This window comes from Schistocerca piceifrons, chromosome 6 (genome assembly GCF_021461385.2).
Source record: "Schistocerca piceifrons isolate TAMUIC-IGC-003096 chromosome 6, iqSchPice1.1, whole genome shotgun sequence".
Taxonomy (NCBI): Eukaryota; Metazoa; Arthropoda; class Insecta; order Orthoptera; family Acrididae; genus Schistocerca; species Schistocerca piceifrons.
Window position 1 is genome coordinate 592,798,530 of NC_060143.1, and position 24,793 is coordinate 592,823,322.

The window sequence follows — 24,793 nt, forward strand, 5'->3', positions numbered from 1 at the left end:
GATATACACGTACATAGGTGGTGCAGCATGTATACTTCAGTGCCCTCTCAGTTCTTGCAAGAGCAGTTAACTATGTGGCTGCTTTGTTCCTCCACTATCGAAGCTCAACGACTCTTCAGCTAATTTATAACTGAATGTCAGCCAAAGTGAACGCAGTGTTCACACAAGATTCCTCTTTTGACGTTGTACAGAGCGTTGAAATGGCTCTGAGCAGTATGAAACTGAACTTCTGAGGTCATCAGTCCCCTAGAACTTAGAACTACCTAAACCTAACTAACCTAAGGACAGCACACAACACCCAGCCACCACGAGGCAGAGAAAATCCCTGATCCCGCCGGGAATCGAACCCGGGCGCGGGAAGCGAGAACGCTACCGCACGACCACGAGCTGCGGGCTCGTGCAGAGCGGGAGCACCCTGTTCTACACCTGACGCTGGTTCAGAGGAGAGTTCTCCAAGTTTTGGGCCTTGTGTCTCTCGTAGCAAACTGTCCTCCACCTGTGTCCTTTCTTGCTTCACATCATGGCTTTTTCAGACCAATGGTAGCATTCCTTTCATCTTTTGGAAACTACCTCTCCAATCGCAAAGAGCCTACCTTTAAATTGCATCGAAATATCACCCCTTTCTACTCTTTTCAGCCAATCAAACATTTTGTGCTCGGTCCTGACACCTAAAAGTTAGACGCGTACGTCACGAGTGTACCACAAGCATTTCACATGATCAACTGCGTCGCTGGTCTGTTTGTGTCCACCTGGAAATTCCCCAACGCGGTTTTCTAAAGAATTTCCCTGTCGCAAGCACCACTGGCCCCCTACCTGCTATCCTCGCTGTATCGGCTGGCGCGTTCGTTGTCCCTCTCGCTGCAGGTCACGAACCCCCTTTTTAGAAGCGTTCCATTGTATCCGGGACGTGGTGGTGCAACTCGCGTCTGCCCTCAAACTAAAACATTATCTCCAGCAGCTTTTTTCACCTTTTGCTCATTGACATGTAGGCTATGGGTTTGGTGAGTTAATACTGTCGAGTTGAGTGTCATCCCTTTGCATTACATACTGTACATTTTGGTAGGTAAATCTGCTCTCTATCGCTGAAGTATATCAGTGACATATTTATCTCCTTGTTTTGATGTATAAAATGCCTGAGCGATACAGATAGCCATACCGTAGGTGCAATCACAATGGAGCGGTACCTGTTGAGAAGCCAGAAAAACATGTGGATCCTGAAAAGGGGCAGCAGCATTTTCAATAGTTTAGTGCCAACAATCTGGATGATTGATTGATCTGATCTTGTAACATCAACGAAAACGGCCTTGCTGTGCTAGTACTGCGAAAGGCTGAAAGCATGCGGAAACTACAACTGTAATTTTTCCCGAGGAGATGCAGATCTTCTGTATAGTTAAATGACGACAGCGCCCTCTCGGGTATAATATTCTGGGGGTAAAATAGTCCCCCATTCGGATTTGCAGGTGGGGACCGCTCAGGAGGACGTCGACATCAGGAGAAACAAAACTGGTATTTTACGGATCGGAGCACGGAATGTTAGATCTCTTAATCGTGTGGGTAGATCAGAACATTTAAAAAGACAAATGGATAGATTGAAGTTAGATATAGTGGGGATTAGTGATGTTTTGCGGCATTTGCATTTGAAGGAAGCCAAGCGAAGGGCTAAAGGAAAAAAAAAGGAAACAGGTCAAGTGCAAGTAGGACTGACGCACCGAGGGTCCAGCGTAAAGTCCATTTAAATATGTAGATAGTTCATCCGTAGAGGGAGTCGAGAATGACGGCGATTTGTGCCGGTGTCTTAGCGGTCCTGGGAATTCCAAGCATATACCAAAGCGTCTGCAGAAGTTCCTGAGACTAGATCAGAGATACAGAAGGAATCGAGCAAGGTACTTAAGTTTATATATGTATAGAGTGAGGATTTAATAAAATATTTTCGTTTACTATCTAGAACATGACTACAACTTACATTTTATGTTTCCCTGCAGTAATATTTTTGTTATGCTTTCGACAAATGATGACTGCAGTGTACGTTCTAAAGGCAAAACGATATTTTTATATGATGTAGTTACAATTTAACAATTTCCTTTACTTGTACTGTGAAACTTCGGTTCTTGCTAAATTTCGTGATTCTAGGCCAACGGGAAATACCGTACAGGTTTCAGTGTGTGAGTTTGCGAGTGTCAAAAAATAGACGTCAATGGCGGTATATGCACTCGATTGAAAACTTCAATTTTTTACTCCGCCAAGGGGCTGTAGACGTCAGTACGTGTCATAAATTACGACGTGACAAGTCTATTCGTTCCTGATGAAAATGGTTTATAATAGTCGGTCAGACAGAATGATGCTACAAGGGTTCCACTTTTACCGACTGAGCTACGGAACTCTACGAAAGCTCTTTGATGGCTCGTTTTAATGAAATGCACCAGGCTGTAGAGATGATGGTGGAACTCGTGAGCCGTTGACCCCGTCTGCACGCTGCAGGAGCTCTCTGAGACCGGCAGCGGCCGGGGGGCCGTCACGTTGCGCCAGCCTGACGGCGAGACGCGCTGCAGCGCCGCACCGCGGCCCTGGAGCTGGAGCTGGAGCTGGAAGCCGAGGCGGGCGACCCACTCTGCTCGAGCGAGCGGTTCGTCCACAGCTCTGGAGGCCCCCTGATGTTTCCTCCTGCCCCCTCCCCCGTCACGCTTAGAAGGTGAGCGTCTGATAAGGAGCTCCTCCTGTTACAAGAACAGTGTCGTCCGAGACCGGTAACGAGTGCCTAAGGAAACCCCAAGTTCACCGACAAATGCGGGCAGTTACGGCATCGGCTTTACACGAAAGAACGAGGTAACAGCGTGAGCGTTGCCTGTCGTGGTAGTTGGTCTGCAGTCGGGTCCTGAAACCTGACACAACATTTCGGCTTTCCGACCGGCCGCCATCTTCAGGACCGGACCGCTTCTGCCGCCCGCGCGCGGGGCTTCATTCAGAATGCCGCTGACTGCCACCGTTTGCGGAAGACGCGCCGTTCGGCGGATTTAGTTCGCTTCACGACCCCACTACCCGATGACTCTAAGTAAGTTCTCTTTGACCTGTGAGGTAGATTTACAATTGCTCTCCACTCCAAAGTCAATAACTAAAAGCGTTGTGCTACCTACCTACTTCCAGGAAGATAACATTCTGAGGTCGACCACTGTGCCTGCCGAGGTGGCAGATCGGTTCTAGGCGCTACAGTCTGGAACCGCGCGACCGCTACGGTCGCAGGTTAGAATCCTGCCTCGGGCATGGATGTGTGTGATTCTTTAGGTTAGTTAGGTTTAAGTAGTTCTAAGTTCTAGGGGACTGATGACCTCAGCGGTTAAGTCCCATAGTGCTCAGAACCATTTGAACCATTTTTGTCGACCACTGTACTACAATAAGTACACCGCTTATACAACGAAGAGCCAGAGAAACTGGTATGCCAGCCTAATCTCGTTTAGGTCCCACGCAACACGACGTGGAACGGACTCGACTAATGTCTGAAGTAGAGCTGGAGCGACTGACACCATCAACCCTGCAGGGTTGTCCACAAATCTGTAAGAGTACGAGGGGTGGAGATCTCTTCTCAACACCACGTTGTAAATCATCCCATACATGCTCAATGATGTTTATGTCTCGGGACTTTGCTGGCCAGCGGAAGTGTTTAAACTCAGATGAGTGTTCCCAGACCCACTCTGTAGGAATTCTGGACGTGAGGGGTGCCGCATTGTCCTCATGGAATTGCCCAAGTCAGAATGCACAATAGACATGAATAGATGCAGGTGATCAGGCAGGATGCTTACGTAAGTGTCACTTGTCAGAGTCGTATCTAGACGTATGAGCGGACCCATATCACTCCAACTGCACACGCCCCACACCACTGCAGACCGCCGCGTGGAGTGACCGCGCGGATTAAGGAGCCATGTGACGGATCGCGGGGCCCTTACCGCCGGACGTTCGAGTCCTCCCTCCGGCATGGGTGTGTGTGTGTTGTTCTTAGCATAAATTAATTTAAGTAGTATGTAAGTCTAGGGACCGACGACCACATTTCTACATTACAGAGCTTCCGCCAGCCTGAACAGTCTCCTGCTGACATGCAGGCTCCGTGGGCCGATGAGCTTCTCTCCATACCCCTACACGTCCATCCACTCCAAACAATTTGAAACGAGACTTGCCCGACCTGGTAACATGTTTCTAGTCCTCAACAGTCCAGTGTCGGTGTTGACGGGCCCAGGCGAGGAGTAAACCTTTGTGTCACGGAGTCATCGAGACTACACGAGTGGGCCTTCGAAAGCCCATATCGATGATGTTTCGTTGAATGGTTCGCACGCTGACACTTGTTAATGGCTCAGCATTGAAATCTGCAGCAATTTGTGGGAGGGCTGCACTTCTGGCACGTTGAACGATTCTCTTCAGTCGTCGTTGGTACCGTTCTTGCAGGATGTTTTTCCGGCCGCAGCGATGTAGGAGATTTTATGTTTTACTGGTTTCCTGATATTGACAGTACACTCGTGAAATGTTTGTAGGGGAAAATTCCCACTTCATTGCTACCTCGGAGATACTGTGTCCTGTCGTCCGTGCGCCGACTATAACACCGCGTTCACACTTAATTAAATCTTGATAACCTACCATTGAGCAGCAGTAACCAATCTAACAACTGCGCCAGACACTTGTTATATGTGTTGCCGACGGCAGCGCCGTATTCTACCTGTTTACATATCTCTCTATTTTAGTACACCAGTTTCTTTGGAGCTTCAGTGAAGTTCGTGGACCACCTGCACCTGGCCCCTAGCGACTCCAGATTAGAATCTCTCCGCAGCAAAACAGAAATACACTGCAGCGTCAATGAGGGAAAAACTCAGACAAAAACACCGCTCTCAAATTTACACGGGAACGAATGGAATAAACTGGCTTCAACTGAACCCAGTCAAATGCTTCACCTGTAGTTAGATAATGGCTGCACGCTTTGCTACGAGGCCGAGGGCACGATAACTAACAGCGACACTCCCCACGAGAAACAGTCGAGTACCTAGGCAGAACTCCACGCCTCTCCACACGAGAGCGCTTCGAATACTTTTCAGCCTTGTAGTACTGGAAAAACAACTTCCTTGACGACGATGAATCACTCCGAAAAAATAAGGACTTCACAAAACGCCGCCCTACAGGGTCCTCCTTATTGCCACAATGAGTAAGGCCTATTCGTCCACTTCGTGAACCAAACTTTATGACTTTCAGCCCTTTTACACGAACAGCCTCAGCCAAAGAATACAGGCGTTTCGTGAGGTGTCATTTGAGCTGTCTAGCATACCCGTAAGTCCGATTTCTGATGACCTAGACAGAAAGGAAACTCCCCATAAGATCATGCAAATGTTATTGTTATGGTCTTCAGTCCTGAGACTGTCTGATGCAGCTCTCCATGCTACTCTATCCTGTGCAAGCTTCTTCATCTCCCAGTACTTACTGCAACCGACATCCTTCTGAATCTGCTTAGTGTATTCATCTCTTGGTCTCCCTCTACGATTTTTACCCTCCACACTGCCCACCAATACTAAATTTGTGATCCCTTGATGCCTCAGAATATGCTCTACGAACCGATCCCTTCTTCTAGTCAAGTTGTGCCACAAACTCCTCTTCTCCCCAATCCTATTCAATACCTCCTCATTAGTTATGTGATCTACCCATCTAATCTTCAGCATACATGCAAATGTAAGAGGAACAATGTCTCACGATGCGTAATGTATTCTTAAATGAAAATTTCTTGAGGTGGCTCACTTAAGCATGATGTATGGGTATCATTCCTCATCCAGATATATTCAAAATAAAACTAACGGCCACTATAACAATTTTGTTTATGTTCGAGTCCTCCCTTGGGCGTGTGTGTGTGTGTTTGTCCTTAGGATTATTTAGGTTAAGTAGTGTGTAAGCTTAGGGACTGATGACCTTAGCAGTTAAGCCCCATAAGGTTTCACACACATTTGAACATTTGAACTGTCCTTCAAAGTAGTCACCAGCGTTGTGGAGAACCCGTTGCTAGCGATGTGGAAGGCGTAGTATACCGTTAGCAGAGCCTGTTCAGTTGATTGTACGACTGGAGCGGTCTACTGCCTGTCGAATTTCTGGAACAGTTCTGAAGCGAATGCCACGAAGCCAAAACTGAAACTCCAATCCAACGAATGGCGTTATTACGTGTCACCGCGAAAGTCGAAACTGCGTCAGAGCCCCAATATGGTGAAAGTTATGGTGATTCTCGTGTACGACTGTGACGGTGTTATCATAACACATTACGTTCCTCCACGGCACACCGTCAGTGCACAGTATTACTGTTCGTTTTTGGACCATCACCTGCGACCAGTTTTGCGAAAGAAGCGGCGACACTTTCTGCGCAACCCACCCATCAGTTTGTACGGAGCATACTGAGCAAGCTGTGGCTGCTCTGTCGGTCGATGGGGCTGGGATGTACTGTACCATCCACCGTACTCCCCGGACTTAAGTGTTTGTGACTTTGATTACACTGTCCGCGGAGCTACGAGCATAGTTTATTGTGTTATTATCCAAGGAGTTACAGCAAAAATATTTTTTGTGACTTTGATTACACTGTCCGCGGAGCTACGAGCATAGTTTATTGTGTTATTATCCAAGAGTTACAGCAAAAAGATTTCCATTTTTTAAATGGAAAAATGGCTGTTTCTATCATGCACTGGAATCAGTAACACCAGCTGTGCCTACATCAATTTAAATTACACTCCTGTCCCTTTTGGTTTGGGAGCTGCAACCGTTGAAAGTTTGAGGGGCAGACACCACACACGGTGCGCATGGCGCAGTGCGGCTTCTCAGTGCGGTGCGGCCGAGTTGTGTGACGTCGCCCGTGTCACGGAGCGAGAAGCTTCCCCGATGCGCTGCTAGACTGCCGACTGTCGCCGCACACGGCCGCATACCCGGCACTTCGAGCCACACAAACAAACGGGGCTCAATACACCACTGTTACTGACTTCGGATCAAGATGGCATACACGAATAACGAGTACGTTGACATGTTGCTGATGCCCGGCGAGTGCCGACACGATGCCACTGAAGCAGCCATGGCGTGCGCCTTGAGATATCCTAGGCGAGGAGCTCCGGCATCCATTACGTTCTAACGTGCCGAACAACGACTTCGGGAAACAGGCAGCTTGGTAATGCGCCGCAGTAACAGACGAAGAACTGCAAGAAGTGAGGAGACGGAGGTGTTTGTTACAGCTGCAGTCGCTACACCACGATCCCCCTGTCAGCTTAACGAGCCGCTGCTGCAGCCGCTGGTGTCAGTCTCACATCCGTGTGGCGTATAGTGCACGGCCACTGGTCTCACCCTTACCGCCTGTCACCGACCCAGGAGCTGCATGGGAGCGATTTCCGTGCGAGAGTCACATTCTGTGAATGGGCCATGCGTGATTTCACGCTGGAGTCTTTACAAGGTATTATGTTCCCTGATGAGTCCGCGTTCACAAATTATGGTGCAGTGAATCGCCATAACGTGTACTACTGGGCCCCAGACAATCCTCTGTGGGTACGACCTGTCGACCGTCAACGTAGGTTGTCTAATAATGTATGGTGTGGAATCATTGGGCATTAAAACATCGGTCCACACTACTTCCCAGGTACACTGACAGGTGAGTTATAGCGTTCGTTTATAGTGGACAGTTTGGGCGGTCTCCTTGAACATGTGTGTCTACACACGAGAGTCCATATTTGGATGCAGCACGATGGTCACCCAGCCCATTCTGCGCGTGCTGTTGTGGAAGAACTAAGCAACAGGTTTGCAGGAAGGTGGTTGGGTCGCCGTGGTCCTCACTCGTGGCCCGCTAGGTCGCTCGATTTAACACCATTAGATTTCTTTTTGTGCGAATAGCTAAAGGATCGTATTTATGTCACTGAGCCCACATCCACAAATGATCTAAAACGGCGCATCGAGGACGCATGTTGCTCCGTGTCACCGACGATGTTACATCTCGTTCCCAGACCCTTTAGAAGGCGCATTGCATCGTGCATTCAGGAACATGGACACACATTTAAACATCTCATTCAAATCAACTTCCTACCGCTAGAACATCCATCACCCACTACACAGTCAAGTATTGTATACAGCGTGTGGTGTCTGCCCCTGAAACTTTGAAGGGTTGTAGCTCCCAAACCAAAAGTGACAGGAGTGTAATTTAAATTGATGTATACACAGCTGGTGTTACTGATTCCAGTGCATGACAGAAACAACTATTATTCCATTTAAAAAATTGCATCTTTTTGCTGTAACCTTTTGAATAATAACACAATAAACTATGTTCATAGCTCTGCAGACAGTCTAACGTTTGTAATGGTGACCTACCGCAATAAATATTCCGTCGCCTGTCACTTCGTGACTTACAGAGGCAAACACATTTAGTGAAACACTCTATATATATCGCTATTTCGACTGCAAAATAACTACAGTGGATCTAAAATGTACACTGGTAATGGCAAGAAAATACTTCTGAAGAACAGAAATTTGTTAACATCGAATATACACTTAGGTGTTAGAAAATATTTGTATGGAGTGTAGCCATAAACAGAAGTATAACGTGGATGATAAACAGTGTAGACAAGAAGAGAATAGAAGCTTTTGAAATGTGGTGCTATGGAAGAATACTGAAGATTAGATCTGTAGATCATGTAGCTAATGAGGAGGTACTGAGTAGAAATGGGGAGAAAAGAAATTTGTGGTACAACCTGGCTAGAACACGGGATTGGTTGATAGGACACGTTACTAATTTAGTATAGAAGGGAATCGTAGGGGGTAAAAATGAGATGAATATGATAAGCGGATTCAGGACGTAAGTTGCAGCAGTTATTCGAAGATGAAGATGCTTGCACAGGATCACAGGATAGAGTAGCATCGAACCAGTTTTCTGACCGATGACCACAACAAGAACTGAAGTAATTACTGTGCACCAATCAGAGACCCTCTTACACAAACATTCGTGCACGGCGTGGCCACGACCGATGGCCTGTCGCACTGTCTAAAACACTTGAGGTTTCCACCGGGCTTTCAGATCTCATCTCGCAAAAAGTGATTCCTTCCAGCGCGCCACACAGTTCAGTTTAATGGAACGAGGCGACTGTCCTGTGCGATTGCTCTGAAGACGTGCGACGCTGCGACTTTCCCATTCAGTACCTGACTTCACTGCTGTACGTGTTGATCACCCTGTGCTTCCTCTAAGTTAATTTCGCTGCCACAAGCCAGCTAAGGGAAGCCCCGAAGGTTGCAGAAAATGACAGGTTTCCCTCACTGTAATTAAAGGAAAGGAGAAGAAGAAGTAATTAGCAATTGGCAATAGTGAATACTGTCTGTAGTTATCATACACCGTTAAAGATTATACTGTACTGACTACTGGCAAGTGTATAGTACATTATCAGAAATGTTTGCGTGGCTGTTTGGTCATAAAGTGCCACATAACGGTTTCCAATCGCCGTCTGGCGCTAACGTGGTCGCAGTCAGGAGCTGCTCCTCGGCAGGACTTTAAGAGTCCTGACTCTCTAACAGTAATGTGTCCACCACAGCCCACTTTGAGGGACTGGGGGAGGGAGAGCAGCCCCTCACCCCCCAGACAGCAGAAAACTTCCTTCACACGCGCACCAACCGGGAATTACGTTGTCGTTGCTTTTTTTTAGTTTTTTTGCTCCGTTTAAAAGAATCTCGTGCGCTGTGCACAGAAAAATTAATTATAATTTTCAGTCCCAGTCTTGACTGCATAAAGCATTCGGATTTGCCTCTCTTTCTAGGGGGGGACTGTAAACCGATTGAGACGAAGGAGATTGACAGGGGCTGCTGCGCACAAAGAGAAAGAGCTTATAATTAGAGTATTCGTATACTAGAACCAGGATGTTCCACATTGCGAACATCAGTCCTCACAACGTAGGCCAACTGTTGCAATCGAGAATCACTGCAGACACAGGCGCCGACTTCATGGGGCCTGAGGGGGCTCTGGCCCACTGAAAGAAAATTATCAGAATTATCAGTTATATTACGCTTTGCAAAAGCACAAAATTATATTGGAATTTCTTATTTTCCTTGTTTGACGATAGTCACCTTTTAAATACATTCAGTAATGAGTTAAATACGAGTAATTATTACGGTAGTAAGCAGGTTCACTGAAAACGAGTGGTGTGCATCACGATAGTGTTGCGATGCTTAGAATTTGCGCCGGTGCGCGAACCTTCGGGTAAAGTGTGGCGCCGGCGGGCCTGCGCTGCGGCCGCGGCGACATCAAAGGGACTGCAGCGGAGGCGGAGGCGGCTGCAGCCCCCCTCCGCCTCGCGGCGCCTGGACGCTTCGATACACTGCGACGCCGCGGCTATATGGAGCGGTGATTCAGTGTGGATAGTTTCCTTCAGCGCATGCTGCTGACGTGTTTAGCGTTCCGACTTTTTTAGTGTTCCGACTTTTTATGTTCTATGCTTTTAATGATGGTTTAGGATTTATTTAAATATAATTTCAGTCTTTTCAGAGCTATATATTCACTGCTTTGTAATAGTCTATAATCACGATTATTACCCTAAATTAAATTAGCTTTTTACGAAAATACCGTTCGTGTTTATGTTTTGTTTCTTTTTTCAAAGCCAAAAAACGTGTCAGGCTTGTCGAGTTTCCCGGAGTGTCGAGTTATCGAGAGTCCAATTTTCTATGTTCCAATGTTGATCAAAAAACTTTGAAACTCACTATTTTTCATCTAAAATTTAGAAAATTTCCCGGAGCAAGACCCCCAGTATGCCCCCCCTCCACCAAATATTTTTTATAAGTCGCGGCCCCTGACTGCAGACAGCCATAAGTAAAACAGTGACACTTAAAGGGAACTAGGTATTGTTAACAAGTCACTGACATATTGATTACAGAGTGGTGGCCAGCGTCGCGATACGATGAAAGGAAAAATCAGCCTCCACACTGCAGATACTGCTAGGGAGAGATTTCAAGAGAACACAGAGATATCACCGCAGCTTCAGAGAGGTCGTTACACTCGACAGAGTTCTGTAGCAGGGACAAGGGGGAGAACGAGAAAGGGGGGGGGGGGCGGTAAGCTTGCGACGTCTTCTTACCGCATGGCAAGATCAAAGGTCGCATGTAGCTTTCAGCTTCTAGCAGGCTGGTTCAACAATTCCGCGCTAAACCATTGCTCGTGCTGTGTTAAAACGGTGACGCTTTTTCGTGAACATCATTACGCCTGAATGAGATTTTCACTCTGCAGCGGAGTGTGCGCTGATATGAAACTTACTGGCAGATTAAAACTGTGTGCCCGACCGAGACTCGAACTCGGGACCTTTGCCTTTCGCGGGCAAGTGCTCTACCAACTGAGCTACCGAAGCACGACTCACGCCCGGTACTCACAGCTTTACTTCTGCCAGTACCTCGTCTCCTACCTTCCAAACTTTACAGAAGCTCTCCTGCGAGTACCGGGCGTGAGTCGTGCTTCGGTAGCTCAGTTGGTAGAGCACTTGCCCGCGAAAGGCAAAGGTCCCGAGTTCGAGTCTCGGTCGGGCACACAGTTTTAATCTGCCAGTAAGTTTCATATCAGCGCACACTCCGCTGCAGAGTGAAAATCTCATTCTGGAAACATCCCCCAGGCTGTGGCTAAGCCATGTCTCCGCAATATCCTTTCTTTCAGGAGTGCTAGTTCTGCATGGTTCGCAGGAGAGCTTCTGTAAAGTTTGGAAGGTAGGAGACGAGGTACTGGCAGAAGTAAAGCTGTGAGGACGGGGCGTGAGTCGTGCTTCGGTAGCTCAGTTGGTAGAGCACTTGCCCGCGAAAGGCAAAGGTCCCGATTTCGAGTCTCGGTCGGGCACACAGTTTTAATCTGCCAGTAAGTTTCATCATTACGCCTCTCTGCCCAAGGAAATGACGGCTTCACTGTTACCGGACTGTAGCCGGTAACTACCTCGAGCCGAAAGTGATGACCGTTGGCGTCTTCCGAACTTGCCAGCTACTTGCAAACCGCGATGTCTGAACGAGAAGAACGTGGCCAAGTTGGCCGCGTCCTGTAATTTATAACCTCGGAGTGACCGGTCTCCAGTAAGCTTAAGATGCCAAAAAATACATATTCTGCCCACTGCCCACAAAGTCAGCGGCCATGGACATGTAAAGCTGATTATGTCAACTCCTCAGAAAACAAGCGTGCAGCAGAAGGCGTTACTATAGCGAGTTGGCGCTTTAAACAAAAATAAGGCGCTCAATTTTCAGGGAATTCAAATGCTGGTGGCCATTTTGCAGAGGCTGCTGAATTCTCTCATGATGATCGTATCATTGATCAGATTCCGGGATACTGTTCAGAGGTATGTATCCAACCTGGCTATTACCGTATCCCCACTCCTCCACTTTTCTTTGAGAGAGAAATCAGCACGTAAGGCTATACAGACTGTGAAGTAAATTTTACATTTACAAAACCAGACGCGTACCAGTAGGAGTCGCGCTCAGAGGGTTACGTACAATCTGTAATACACCGACGGAAAAAAAAAAATCGCAACACGACGAAGGAGTTGTGCGACGCAACAAAACGTGGTAGGGGTATTTCTACACCTGGAAGATGACGTCTATTCAAATTTCGCACCAGTCCCACAAAAAGGGCGCTAGCAGCGCCACTATAAGGATGCAAATCAGGTTTGCTTTAAGTACGCGGTGTAACCGTCGTGAGCGTCACTTACCTTTGAGACTGGACATTGTGAGTGGATGTTGTATGTATGTATGTATTGAACTGAGGACCTGGAAACGACGGAGAGGCTTCGTCCCCGCCGTAGCCCTCAGTGGTACACAACCCCACACCAGGCTACAGCAGTCCACTCACCCCGCCGCCGCCTCACACCAAACTCAGGGTTATTGTGCGGTTCGGCCCCCCGGTAGACCCACCGGGAACGTCTCACACCAGACCAGTGTAACGCCAATGTTTACGTGGTAGAGTAATTATGGTGTACGCGCACGAGGAGACAATGTTTGCGCAGCAATCTCCGACATAGTGTAATTGAGGCGGAGTATGGGGAACCACCCCGCATTCGCCGAGGTAGATGGAAAACCGCCTTAAAAACCATCCACAGGCTGGCTGGCTCACCGGACCTCGGCCGGCCGAACCACGCGACTGCTACGGTCGCAGCTTCGAATCCTGCCTCGGGCATGGATGTGTGTGATGTCCTTCGGTTAGTAAGGTTTAAGTAGTTCTAAGTTGTAGGGGACTGATGACCTTAGATGTTAAGTCCCATAGTGCTCAGAGCCATTTAAACCATTTTTGATGAGGTTACCGCCAAGGGACTGGAGACATTAGTATTTGACATACACTTCAATTTGACACCTCTAGGTTCCTGAGATGCACAGACAGAACGACAGAAAACAAAGTGATAATATAAGGATTCCGTTTTCACCAACTCAGGTTCGGAACCATAAAAATGAAATACGAAAGCCTTAGTTGTAACGAGTGTATCAGTAGTTTGTAGGACTATAAACATTTTTTTAAATTTATTGGGTCCACTTTCTTAGTGAGCTGACCGCGCAGAAGCGCTGGTGTGTGCGTGTGGGCAGGTGGTTAAGCTTCGGTCACAGCTTCGCCAGTCGCGAGAAGTGGCCGTAAATTCTGGGTGTTCGCAAATTTTTGGATTCAGAAAAGTTTGAGAGTGAAATAGCACCTGCCGTACAACAATTGTGCTTATGAACAGATTTATACAACTGCAGACACTGACAATAACAATACTAATAATAGCAATAATAATAATGTGCATAAATTGTCTAACGAAAGTAAGAATTGTTTTTGTGGAATTTCATTGTTTTGTACATAATTAAGTTCAGTTTAGGGCAATAACGGAATGATGTGTAAGCTTTCGCCACTCTCCTTTTCGCATTTTTGTGTAATTGGAAGTTTTCCTCATTTTTTTAGCACAAACGCACAAGATCCGTAACACGTGTATTAGCCCACGAATTAACTTCTAGAAATTCATACGTTCCAGCTGCACAACCACTTCAGCTTATTGTACATATCTTTCTTAAATGTTCGCTTGTAGTCATGTTTGTTTGATTTCGTCACAATGAACGGATCTGGTCTACGAGGTCCTAGTTCCGTTGTGGCTAACGTTTCCTGATAATTTACTTTTCTGTTAACACGTAAAAAGACTGAACAGAACTCGCATTGACACTGCGCACGAAAGCCGATTCGCGCACTAATATACTGTATTTCACCCACAAACCCACAACATTAACAGTATATCAATCCCATAATACAGGGCTATTACAAATGATTGAATCGACTTCATAAATTCACCGTAGCTCCATTCATTGACATATGGTCACGACACACTACAGATACGTAGAAAAACTCATAAAGTTTTGTTCGGCTGAAGCCGCACTTCAGGTTTCTGCCGCCAGAGCGCTCGAGAGCGCAGTGAGACAAAATGGCGACAGGAGCCGAGAAAGCGTATGTCGTGCTTGAAATGCACTCACATCAGTCAGTCATAACAGTGCAACGACACTTCAGGACGAAGTTCAACAAAGATCCACCAACTGCTAACTCCATTCGGCGATGGTATGCGCAGTTTAAAGCTTCCGGATGCCTCTGTAAGGGAAATCAACGGGTCGGCCTGCAGTGAGCGAAGAAACGGTTGAACGCGTGCGGGCAAGTTTCACGCGTAGCCAGCGGAAGTCGACGAATAAAGCAAGCAGGGAGCTAAACGTACCACAGCCGATGGTTTGGAAAATCTTACGGAAAAGGCTAAAGCAGAAGCCTTACCGTTTACAATTGCTACAAGCCCTGACACCCGATGACAAAGTCAAACGCTTTGAATTTTCGGCGCGGTTGCAACAGCTCATGGAAGAAGATGCGTTCAGTGCGAAACTTGTTTTCAATGATGAAGCAACATTTTTTCTTAATGGTGAAGTGAACAGACACAGTGTGCGAATCTGGGCAGTAGAGAATCCTCACGCATTCGTGCAGCAAATTCGCAATTCACCAAAAGTTAACATGTTTTGTGCAATCTCACGGTTTAAAGTTTACGGCCCCTTTTTCTTCTGCGAAAAAAGCGTTACAGGACACGTGTGTCTGGACATGCTGGAAAATTGGCTCATGCCACAACTGGAGACCGACAGCGCTGATTTCATCTTTCAACAGGATGGTGCTCCACCGCACTTCCATCATGATGTTCGGCATTTCTTAAACAGGAGATTGGAAAACCGATGGATCGATCGGTCGTGGTGGAGATCACGATCAGCAATTCATGTCATGGCCTCCACGCTCTCCCGACTTAACCCCATGCAATTTCTTTCTGTGGGGTTATGTGAAAGATTCAGTGTTTAAAGCTCCTCTACCAAGAAACGTGCCAGAACTGCGAGCTCGCATCAACGATGCTTTTGAACTCATTGATGGGGACATGCTGCGCCGAGTGTGGGAGGAACTTGATTATCGGCTTGATGTCTGCCGAATCACTAAAGGGGCACATATCGAACATTTGTGAATGCCTAAAAAAACTTTTTGAGTTTTTGTACGTGTGTGCGAAGCATTGTGAAAATATCTCAAATAATAAAGTTATTGTAGAGCTGTGAAATCGCTTCAATCATTTGTAATAACCCTGTATCTCTTGGGCTGTACTGACGGATAGGAGTCGTGAATCGTTCAGCTCATCGTTTTAACGACCTTCCTACTGTTATTGGTTCAAAGTTAAAATATGTCGCGAGGCTACGCGTTTCGCCTGCGCAAGCGAAATATTTATTCCTTGACTTAGCGTTTTCCGTGGCGAGCGAAGAAATGTAAGAAAATCAGTGTGTGACAGACAGGGTAACGAGAGGACGTGCAAGAAGTCTGTGCAATGAAACAGTGATCCTAGCCGCTATGTTGTACAATTTGTGTTTTTTGAGATTCACGAGCGATATGTAACGTTAATGTGGAGTTTGGTAACAGCCATAATAGTCTGGTGGATTTTAAAGGTAATTTTGTGTATTTATTTTTGATCAAAAGATTCTGTCAAGAACCGTAATGTACGAGAAGCTTCGAAAATATGGTGAGCCATCTTTGCTGTAGAGCCTGCTTCAATAACACGGTCAAAAGCACAGAGAAAGTTTTCTCTGATAAAACGAACTCATTTCACACGCAAGCAATCATCGAATGATCAAATACGAATGCAAATATCTCAATTCGAGAAGATCCTATAGAAGTTTTCTTTCTCTTATATTTCAAGAATTCTACACCACGAGAGCAACTTATTTACGTGTACGAAATTATGTACGCTGGGGGAACAGTTGACTTCGCTCTTGAAATTGATATTGTCCTTCACAAATATACAAACAGAGACAGTACACACACTAGTTCAATAACAACGAGTTCAATATTACCAGCTTAAGAATATTAATTTCTTCTCTTGCTCCATAATAATACTCGTATTCTGACGTGCGATATAATTTTATGATACAGTGAGTGAATTAGCGTGTGTGAGGACCGTGGTACACTCTAGCGGGATTTATGCCAAGCGAACGGGCATGAAAGTGTGCTGCACTGTGTTACCAGCTGGTGGCACAGCCGCAAACTTGTAGTCGAATGGTAAGGGCTAACTGTGCAAGCAGCGAACTGTGCACGTTATTTATATCAAATCCGTACGTATTTCACCCGTAAAGAAATTACGTCACGCCAGTTGCGCATGCGCAAAAGCTCCTTAAGACGTGCTCAACTGAAGGTGTGCTAGCGACCTTGATGACAAGTTCCACAGAGCCTAGAAGAGTAGTGATGTAGCGTAGCGCGGTAGTATTAAGTGGCGTATACAAACATAAAAAAAAGTTTTGCATCACCTGGTTCCGAGAGTTCCGGATCATGTACGGAAAATTGGAAGAGCGATCAACATAAACGCCGGCCCAGGTGGCCGAGCGGTTCTAGGCGCTACAGTCTGGAACCGAGCGACCGCTACGGTCGCAGGTTCGAATCCTGCCTCGGACATGGATGTGTGTGATGTCCTTAGGTTAGTTAGGTTTAAGTAGTTCTAAGTTCGAGGGGAGTGATGACCTCAGACGTTAAGTCCCATAGTGCTCAGAGCCATTTGAACCATTTTTGAACCATCAACATAAACATCATTCCCGCCCTTTTTATTGCTCATGAAAACCACACCTTGCATGCTGTACCACCATACAGCGAAAACTTCAGAGGTGGTGGTCCAGACTGCTGTACACACCGGTACCTCCAATACCCAGTAGCATGTCCTCTTGCATTGATGCATGCCTGTATTCGTCGTGGCATACTATCCACAAGTTCATCAAGGCGCTGTTGGTCGAGATTATCCCACTCCTCAGCGGCGATTCGGCGTAGATCCCTCAGAGTGGTTGGAGGGTGACGTCGTCCATAAACAGCCCTTTTCAATCTATACCAGGCGTGTTCGATAATGTTCATGTCTGGAGAACATGCTGGCCACTCTAGTCGAGCGATATCGTTATCCTGAAGAAATCACTCACAAGATATGCACGATGGGAGCGCGAATTGTCGTGCATGAAGACTAATGCCTCGCCAATATGCTGCCGATACGGTTGCACTATCGGTCGGATGACGGCTTTCACGTATCGTACAGCCGTTACGGCGCCTTCCATAACCACCAGCGGCGTACGTCGACCCCACATAATGCCACCCCAAAACATGAGGGACCTGCACCTTGTTGTACTCGCTAGACAGTGTGTCTAAGGCGTTCAGCCTGACTGGGTTGCCTCCAAACACGTCTCCAGGAATTGTTTTTATGAAGGCGTATGCGACACTCATCGGTGAAGAGAACGTGATGCCAATCCTGAGCGGTCCATTCGGCATGTTGTTGGGCCCATCTGTACCGCACTGCACGGTGTCGTGGTTGCAAAGATGTACGTCGCCGTGGACGTCGAGAGTGAAGTTGCGCATCATGCAGCCTATTGCGCGCGGTTTGAGACGTAACACGACATCCTGTGGCTGCACGAAAAGCATTATTCAGCACGGTGGTGTTGCTGTCAGGGTTCCTCCGAGGAATAACCCTTAGGTAGCGGTAACTGACTGCAGTAGCAGCCCTCGGCCGGCCTGAGCGAGGCAGTTGCTGACTCTCCGTACCTCCTTCACGTCCGAACAACATCGCTTTAGTTCACTTGGAAACTTCTCTTGTTGAGAGCCCTCGCTTGTACAAAGTAACAATGTGGACGTTATCGAACTGCGGTACTGACTATCTAGACGTGGCTGAACTACAGACAACACGAGCCGTGTACGTCCTTCCTGGAGGAATGACTGGAAGTGATTGGCTGTCGGACCCCATCCGTCTAATAGGCGCTGCTCATGTACTGTTGTTTACATTTTTGGCCGGATTTAGTTACATCTCTGAACAGTCAAATGGAGTGTGTCTGTGATACAATATCCACAGTCAACGTCAATCTTCAGGAGTTCTCGGAACCGGGTTGATGCTAAACTGTTTTTGATGTGTGCATTTCAATTATCCCATCTACGTTATCTTTAGCAGAATTCGAAGAAAGATAACTGTTAAATTGGCAAGGTGTCACAAGTCAGGGTGCCGACGCACTCTCGTGATCTTTCGTGGGAGCTGCCGCTGAGTGTCACAGTGTGTTACCAGATGGTGAAGCTCGAGCCAAAATGTGTAAATGAAGAGTAAGCCACATCGGAGGAGACTGATAAATTAGGCAGGGGAGGAAGAGTAGAGGAAAGGAATGGCAGCGCCGAGGGGCTAGAACGGAGAGCGGCGCTCACCTGGAGCACGCTGGCGCCGATGGAGGCGTTCTCGGCGACGGAGGCGCTGTACTGCCGGGGGTCGAACACGGGGCTGTTGTCGTTCTCGTCGAGGACGCGCACGCGCAGCGGTGCGCGCGTCGCCAGCGGCGGCTGCCCGCGGTCCCGCGCCTCCACCCACAGCTCGTAGAGGGCGCGCGTCTCGCGGTCCAGCCGGCCCGTCACCCGCACCTGCGACCGCCCGGGAACACGCACAGTCGGGACTGTTCTGCAAACCATCCACTGCTGAAGCTTCCGACAAATACTGCAAACGCCTCCAATCGCGACAAACGTGCACTATGCGTATTTTTAGATATCGGGCAGCTTTCTATAAATTCTTTCTGATTTAATCAGAATCGTAAAAGAATAACTATCTGAAAGGCAATGCAGAGTACGTGTAGGGACCAAAACGTCCGACTGTTTCACGCCAGAAGCAGGAACACCTCAGGAAGCCATCACTTCCTCACTCCTCCACGCTCTATTCAGAACCGACGAGCCAGGGAGGGCTAGAGTTGTGCGCCGACCGGCGACACGGAGCGCTATGTGGTCACAAACCGCACGGACGGATAGGACGCCGAGCTGCTCAGCCCGACTACAAGGAGGGGTGACTAAATAGAAGAAAGTCAGCTCCGAGAAACACTCAAACGATTTTGTTCCGGCACAGAGGCCTCAGCAAGAAAAATAATCGTGATATCTGAGACACACGACTTCCCCTATGTAGGACCGCACTGCGGCTCGGTGAAAATTCAAGAGACCTAAGACTACACTATCATTAGCACGTAAATTGGAAAACACACGAGCACTACATACTAAATAAGATCAGGAAGAGACAGGGACCAGTCAGATAAGTATAAAAAAAATTCATGGATCCAGTGCCACGCCAGTTATCGATTACGTTCCCGCAGCAATGGGAGGGGAGAAAATGTCAGAAAAACTACACGACCTTCCCTCCCACACACACACACACACACACACACACACACACACACAGAAAGAGAGATAGAGGGTGAGGGGAAGGGAACAGAGAATTAGAGAAAGAAAGAGAGAGGGAGAGCGGGAGGGAACAGAGAATTAGAGAAAGAGAGAGAAGGCTACTTCTAAGCTTCATTTCTAGAACTCCATGACAGGACCCCATACCTTGAAGTGTATGTGACACAAAAATAGCTTCCTTACAGATACCACTTGTCAGAAAAGAAACACAATGAACGAACTCTAGAATAACAAAGACATAGACATACACACTGTAGCAAGCAGCCCTGCACAAAGCACAGCAAATTGTAAATAAGTATAATATAAAACTCACAAGTAGATACGACAACAGCACTACGATATTTGAAACGAAAAGAAGACAGATCAGAATACAAAAGTAACAACAAGCCTCTCACACAGCAGAGGACATCACAGAAAACTGTCAACAAAGCAACCATCAACGTGTTATAAACTAGCTGAGTACCTGGCGTTGCCAGGTTATCTGTTTATTCCAGTTATCTACACTCCTGGAAATGGAAAAAAGAACACATTGACACTGGTGTGTCAGACCCACCATACTTGCTCCGGACACTGCGAGAGGGCTGTACAAGCAATGATCACACGCACGGCACAGCGGACACACCAGGAACCGTGGTGTTGGCCGTCGAATGGCGCTAGCTGCGCAGCATTTGTGCACCGCCGCCGTCAGTGTCAGCCAGTTTGCCACGGCATACGGAGCTCCATCGCAGTCTTTAACACTGGTAGCATGCCGTGACAGCGTGGACGTGAACCGTATGTGCAGTTGACGGACTTCGAGCGAGGGCGTATAGTGGGCATGCGGGAGGCCGGGTGGAAGTACCGCCGAATTGCTCAACACGTGGGGCGTGAGGTCTCCACAGTACATCGATGTTGTCGCCAGTGGTCGGCGGAAGGTGCACGTGCCCGTCGACCTGGGACCGGACCGCAGCGACGCACGGATGCACGCCAAGACCGTAGGATCCTACGCAGTGCCTTAGGGGACCGCACCGCCACTTCCCAGCAAATTAGGGACACCGTTGCTCCTGGGGTATCGGCGAGGACCATTCGCAACCGTCTCCATGACGCTGGGCTACGGTCCCGCACACCGTTAGGCTGTCTTCCGCTCACGCCCCAACATCGTGCAGCCCCCCTCCAGTGGTGTCGCGACAGGCGTGAATGGAGGGACGAATGGAGACGTGTCGTCTTCAGCGATGAGAGTCGCTTCTGCCTTGGTGCCAATGACGGTCGTATGCGTGTTTGGCGCCGTGCAGGTGAGCGCCACAATCAGGACTGCATACGACCGAGGCACACAGGGCCAACACCCGGCATCATGGTGTGGGGAGCGATCTCCTACACTGGCCGTACACCACTGGTGATCGTCGAGGGGACACTGAATAGTGCACGGTACATCCAAACCGTCATCGAACCCATCGTTCTACCATTCCTAGACCGGCAAGGGAACTTGCTGTTCCAACAGGACAATGCACGTCCGCATGTATCCCGTGCCACTCAACGTGCTCTAGAAGGTGTAAGTCAACTACCCTGGCCAGCAAGATCTCCGGATCTGTCCCCCATTGAGCATGTTTGGGACTGGATGAAGCGTCGTCTCACGCGGTCTGCACGTCCAGCACGAACGCTGGTCCAACTGAGGCGCCAGGCGGAAATGGCATGGCAAGCCGTTCCACAGGACTACATCCAGCATCTCTACGATCGTCTCCATGGGAGAATAGCAGCCTGCATTGCTGCGAAAGGTGGATATACACTGTACTAGTGCCGACATTGTGCATGCTCTGTTGCCTGTGTCTATGTGCCTGTGGTTCTGTCAGTGTGATCATGTGATGTATCTGACCCCAGGAATGTGTCAATAAAGTTTCCCCTTCCTGGGACAATGAATTCACGGTGTTCTAATTTCAATTTCCAGGAGTGTATAAGTCCATCTCCTCCACTTCTCTGTCCGTCTCCTCCATCCCTCTCATTCGCCTCTCCCTCCATATCCTTCGTCCTGCGTCCTCCTGCCCGTGCCCATCTCCTTTATTCCTCTCTCCATCTCCTTCATCCTCCTCTCCATGTCCATCTCCTCTGTCCCCCTCATTTCCTCCCTGCCCCTCTCTCTTTCCATGTGTCCCTACCTCTCTCTCCATTTTTTCCACCCCCATCTCCATCTCCCCCATCCCTCTCTCTCTGTTCATCTCCTGTGAACTCCCTCTCTCTCCATCTCCATCATCCCACTCTTCCTGTCCATCTCCACCTCTCCTCCAACCCCATCACTCTATCCAACTCTTCTGCCCCCCCCCCTCTCTCTCTGTCAGTCTCCCCCATCCCCACCCTCTTTGCATCTCCTGCCCCCCTCTCCATATTCTTCCCGCACATCCTTCGCTCTCTGTCCATCTCCTCTGTCCATCTCTCACCATTTCCTCTGTCCATCTCCTCTCTCCCTCTCTGTCTGTCTATCTCCTCTATCCCCCCTCTCTCTCCATCACCTCTGTCTGCCTCTCTCTCCCCATATCCTCCATCCCCCATCTCTCTCCATTGCCTCCATCCCCCTCTCCATATCCATGTCCTCTCCATCTCCTGTGTCCCCCTTTCTCTCGTTCCCTGCTGTCCCTCTCTCTCTGTCCATCACCTCTCTTCCCCTCTCTCTGTCCATCACCTTCTCCCCCCTCTCCCTCCATACCTTCATCCCACCTGACCCCTGTGCCTTCCCATCTCCTCCACTTTCGTTTCTTTGTGTACCTTTTTCTGCCCCTCTGTCCACTTGTTCCTGCCACTCATCGGCTGTTGCCCCTCTCTCTGTCCACTCCTTCTCCCCTTCTTCCTATCCATCTCCTCCTGCCGCTTCTTTCTGTCCATTTCCTCCTTCCACCTCTTGTATCTACATCTCCTGCAACCCCAATTCATTAGGAGGTTGCTAGTTCTTACCGTCACAGTTTTTCCTTCAGATAGTAAGAAAGATGTGTATTGAGTTTGCCTGAAGTCGGTCGAGTTGTTCAGGAGAAGATAAGGAACCTTTAGATATACCGGGTGATCAAAAAGTCAGTATAAATTTGAAAACTGAATAAATCACGGAATAATGTAGATAGAGAGGTACAAATTGACACACATGCTTGGAATGAAATGGGGTTTTATTAGAACCAAAAAAATACAAACGTTCAAAAAATATCCGACAGATGGCGCTTCATCTGATCAGAATAGCGATAATTAGCATAACAAAGTAAGACAAAACAAAGATGATGTTCTTTACAGGAAATGCTCAATATGTCCACCATCATTCCTCAACATTAGCTGTAGTCGAGGAATAATGTTGTGAACAGCACTGTGAAGCATGTCCGGAGTTACGGTGAGGCATTGGCATCGGATGTTGTCTTTCAGCATCCCTAGAGATGTCGGTCGATCACGATACACTTGCGACTTCAAGTAACCCCAAAGCCAATAATCGCACGGACTGAGGTCTGGTGATCTGGGAGGCCAAGCATGACGAAAGTGGCGGCTGAGCACACGATCATCACCAAACGACACGCGCAAGAGATCTTTCACGCGTCTAGCAATACTTTGTTTCTTTTTGTTTTTTTTTTGGTTCTAATAAAACCCCATGTCATTCCAAGAATGTATGTCAATTTTTACCTCTCTATCTACATTATTCCGTGGTTTATTAGGTTTTCAAATTTATACTGACTTTTTGATCACCTCGTATATACACCCATATATCCACTTTTATCATATGTTGGTTGGTTGCTTTGGGGGAGGGGACCAAACACTGAGGTCTTCAGTCCCATCGGGGAAGGAAGCTGGCTGTGCCCTTTCAATGGAAACATCCCAGCATTTGCCAGAAGAGATTTACGCAAATCACGAGAAACCTAAATTAGGATAGCCAGACGCGGATTTTAACCGTTGTCCTCTCGAACGCGAATGTAGTGTGCTAACCACCCAAGCACCTCGCTCGATTTTTATCATATGTATGGATTCCAGTTCCAAAGAAATATGTGCGACAGGTGTGAATTTTATTGAATTATCAGTTTAATAACACGAGGCTACAAAATACTAACACGAATTTTATTACAGAATAATGGAAAAACTGGTAGAAGCTGCCCTCGGGGAAGATCAGTTTGAATTCTGGAGAAATGTAGGAACATGTGAGGCAATAATGACCCTAAGATTTCTCTTAGGAGACAGGTTAAGGAAAGCGAAACCTATTTTCATAGATTTTGTAGACTTGGAGGCAGCTTTGACAACGTTGACTGGAATACTCTGAAATTCTGAAGGGAACAGGGGCAAAATACGTGGAGAGGAAGGCTAACTAGAATTAGTATAGGAACTGTACGAGTGTTATAAGAGTGGAGGGGCGTGAAAGGGAACAGAGATTGAGAAGGGAGTGAGACATTGTTGTAGCTTATCCCTGATGTTATTCAATCTGTACATTGTGCAATCAGTAAAGGAAACGAAAGAAAAATGTGGAACAGCGAATAGTGTCCACGGAGAAGAAAAAGAAACTCTGAGGTTTACCGATGGCATTGCAGTTCCATCAGAGACATCGAAGAAGTTGGGAAATCAGTTGAACGGAATGGAAAATGTCTCCAGAGGAGAATATAAGATGAACGCCGATAAAAGAAAAACAAAGTTAATGGAATGTAATCGATTTAAATCGAGAAAGTATGAGGGAATTAGATTAGGAAACGGAACACTTAAAGTAGTAGATAGGTTTTGCTATTTGGCCAGTAAAATAACTGATGACGGCTGAAGTAGAGAAGATGTAAAATGTAGTCTGCAAATATCAAGAAAAGAGTTTCTGGAGAAGACAAATTTGCTAACGCTGAATATCGATTTAATTGTTAGGAAGTCTTTTCTGAAAGTAGCCTATTTGTACGGAGTGTAGCCATGTGTGGAAGTGAAACATGGACGATAAACGGTGTAGACAAGAAGAGAATAGAAGTTTTCGAAACGTGATCCAACAGAACAACGCTGAAGATTTGACGGGTAGATCACGTAACTAATGAGGAGGTGCTGAATAGAACTGGGAAGAAAAGAAATTTGTGGCACAATTTGAAGAAGGGATCGGTTGGTAGGACACATGAGACATGACGG

At 47.5% G+C, this 24,793-nt stretch overlaps 1 protein-coding gene across 1 annotated transcript in view; it reads right to left on the minus strand.

The window, feature by feature from the left end:
• The window catches only part of LOC124803478 (cadherin-related tumor suppressor), a 491,307-nt gene that overhangs the window by 293,218 nt on the left and 173,296 nt on the right, over positions 1-24,793 (minus strand). The window contains exon 7 of the mRNA XM_047264670.1: positions 18,710-18,919. Coding sequence (XP_047120626.1) covers positions 18,710-18,919 — 210 coding nt within the window. The remainder of the gene's footprint in view (positions 1-18,709; positions 18,920-24,793) is intronic.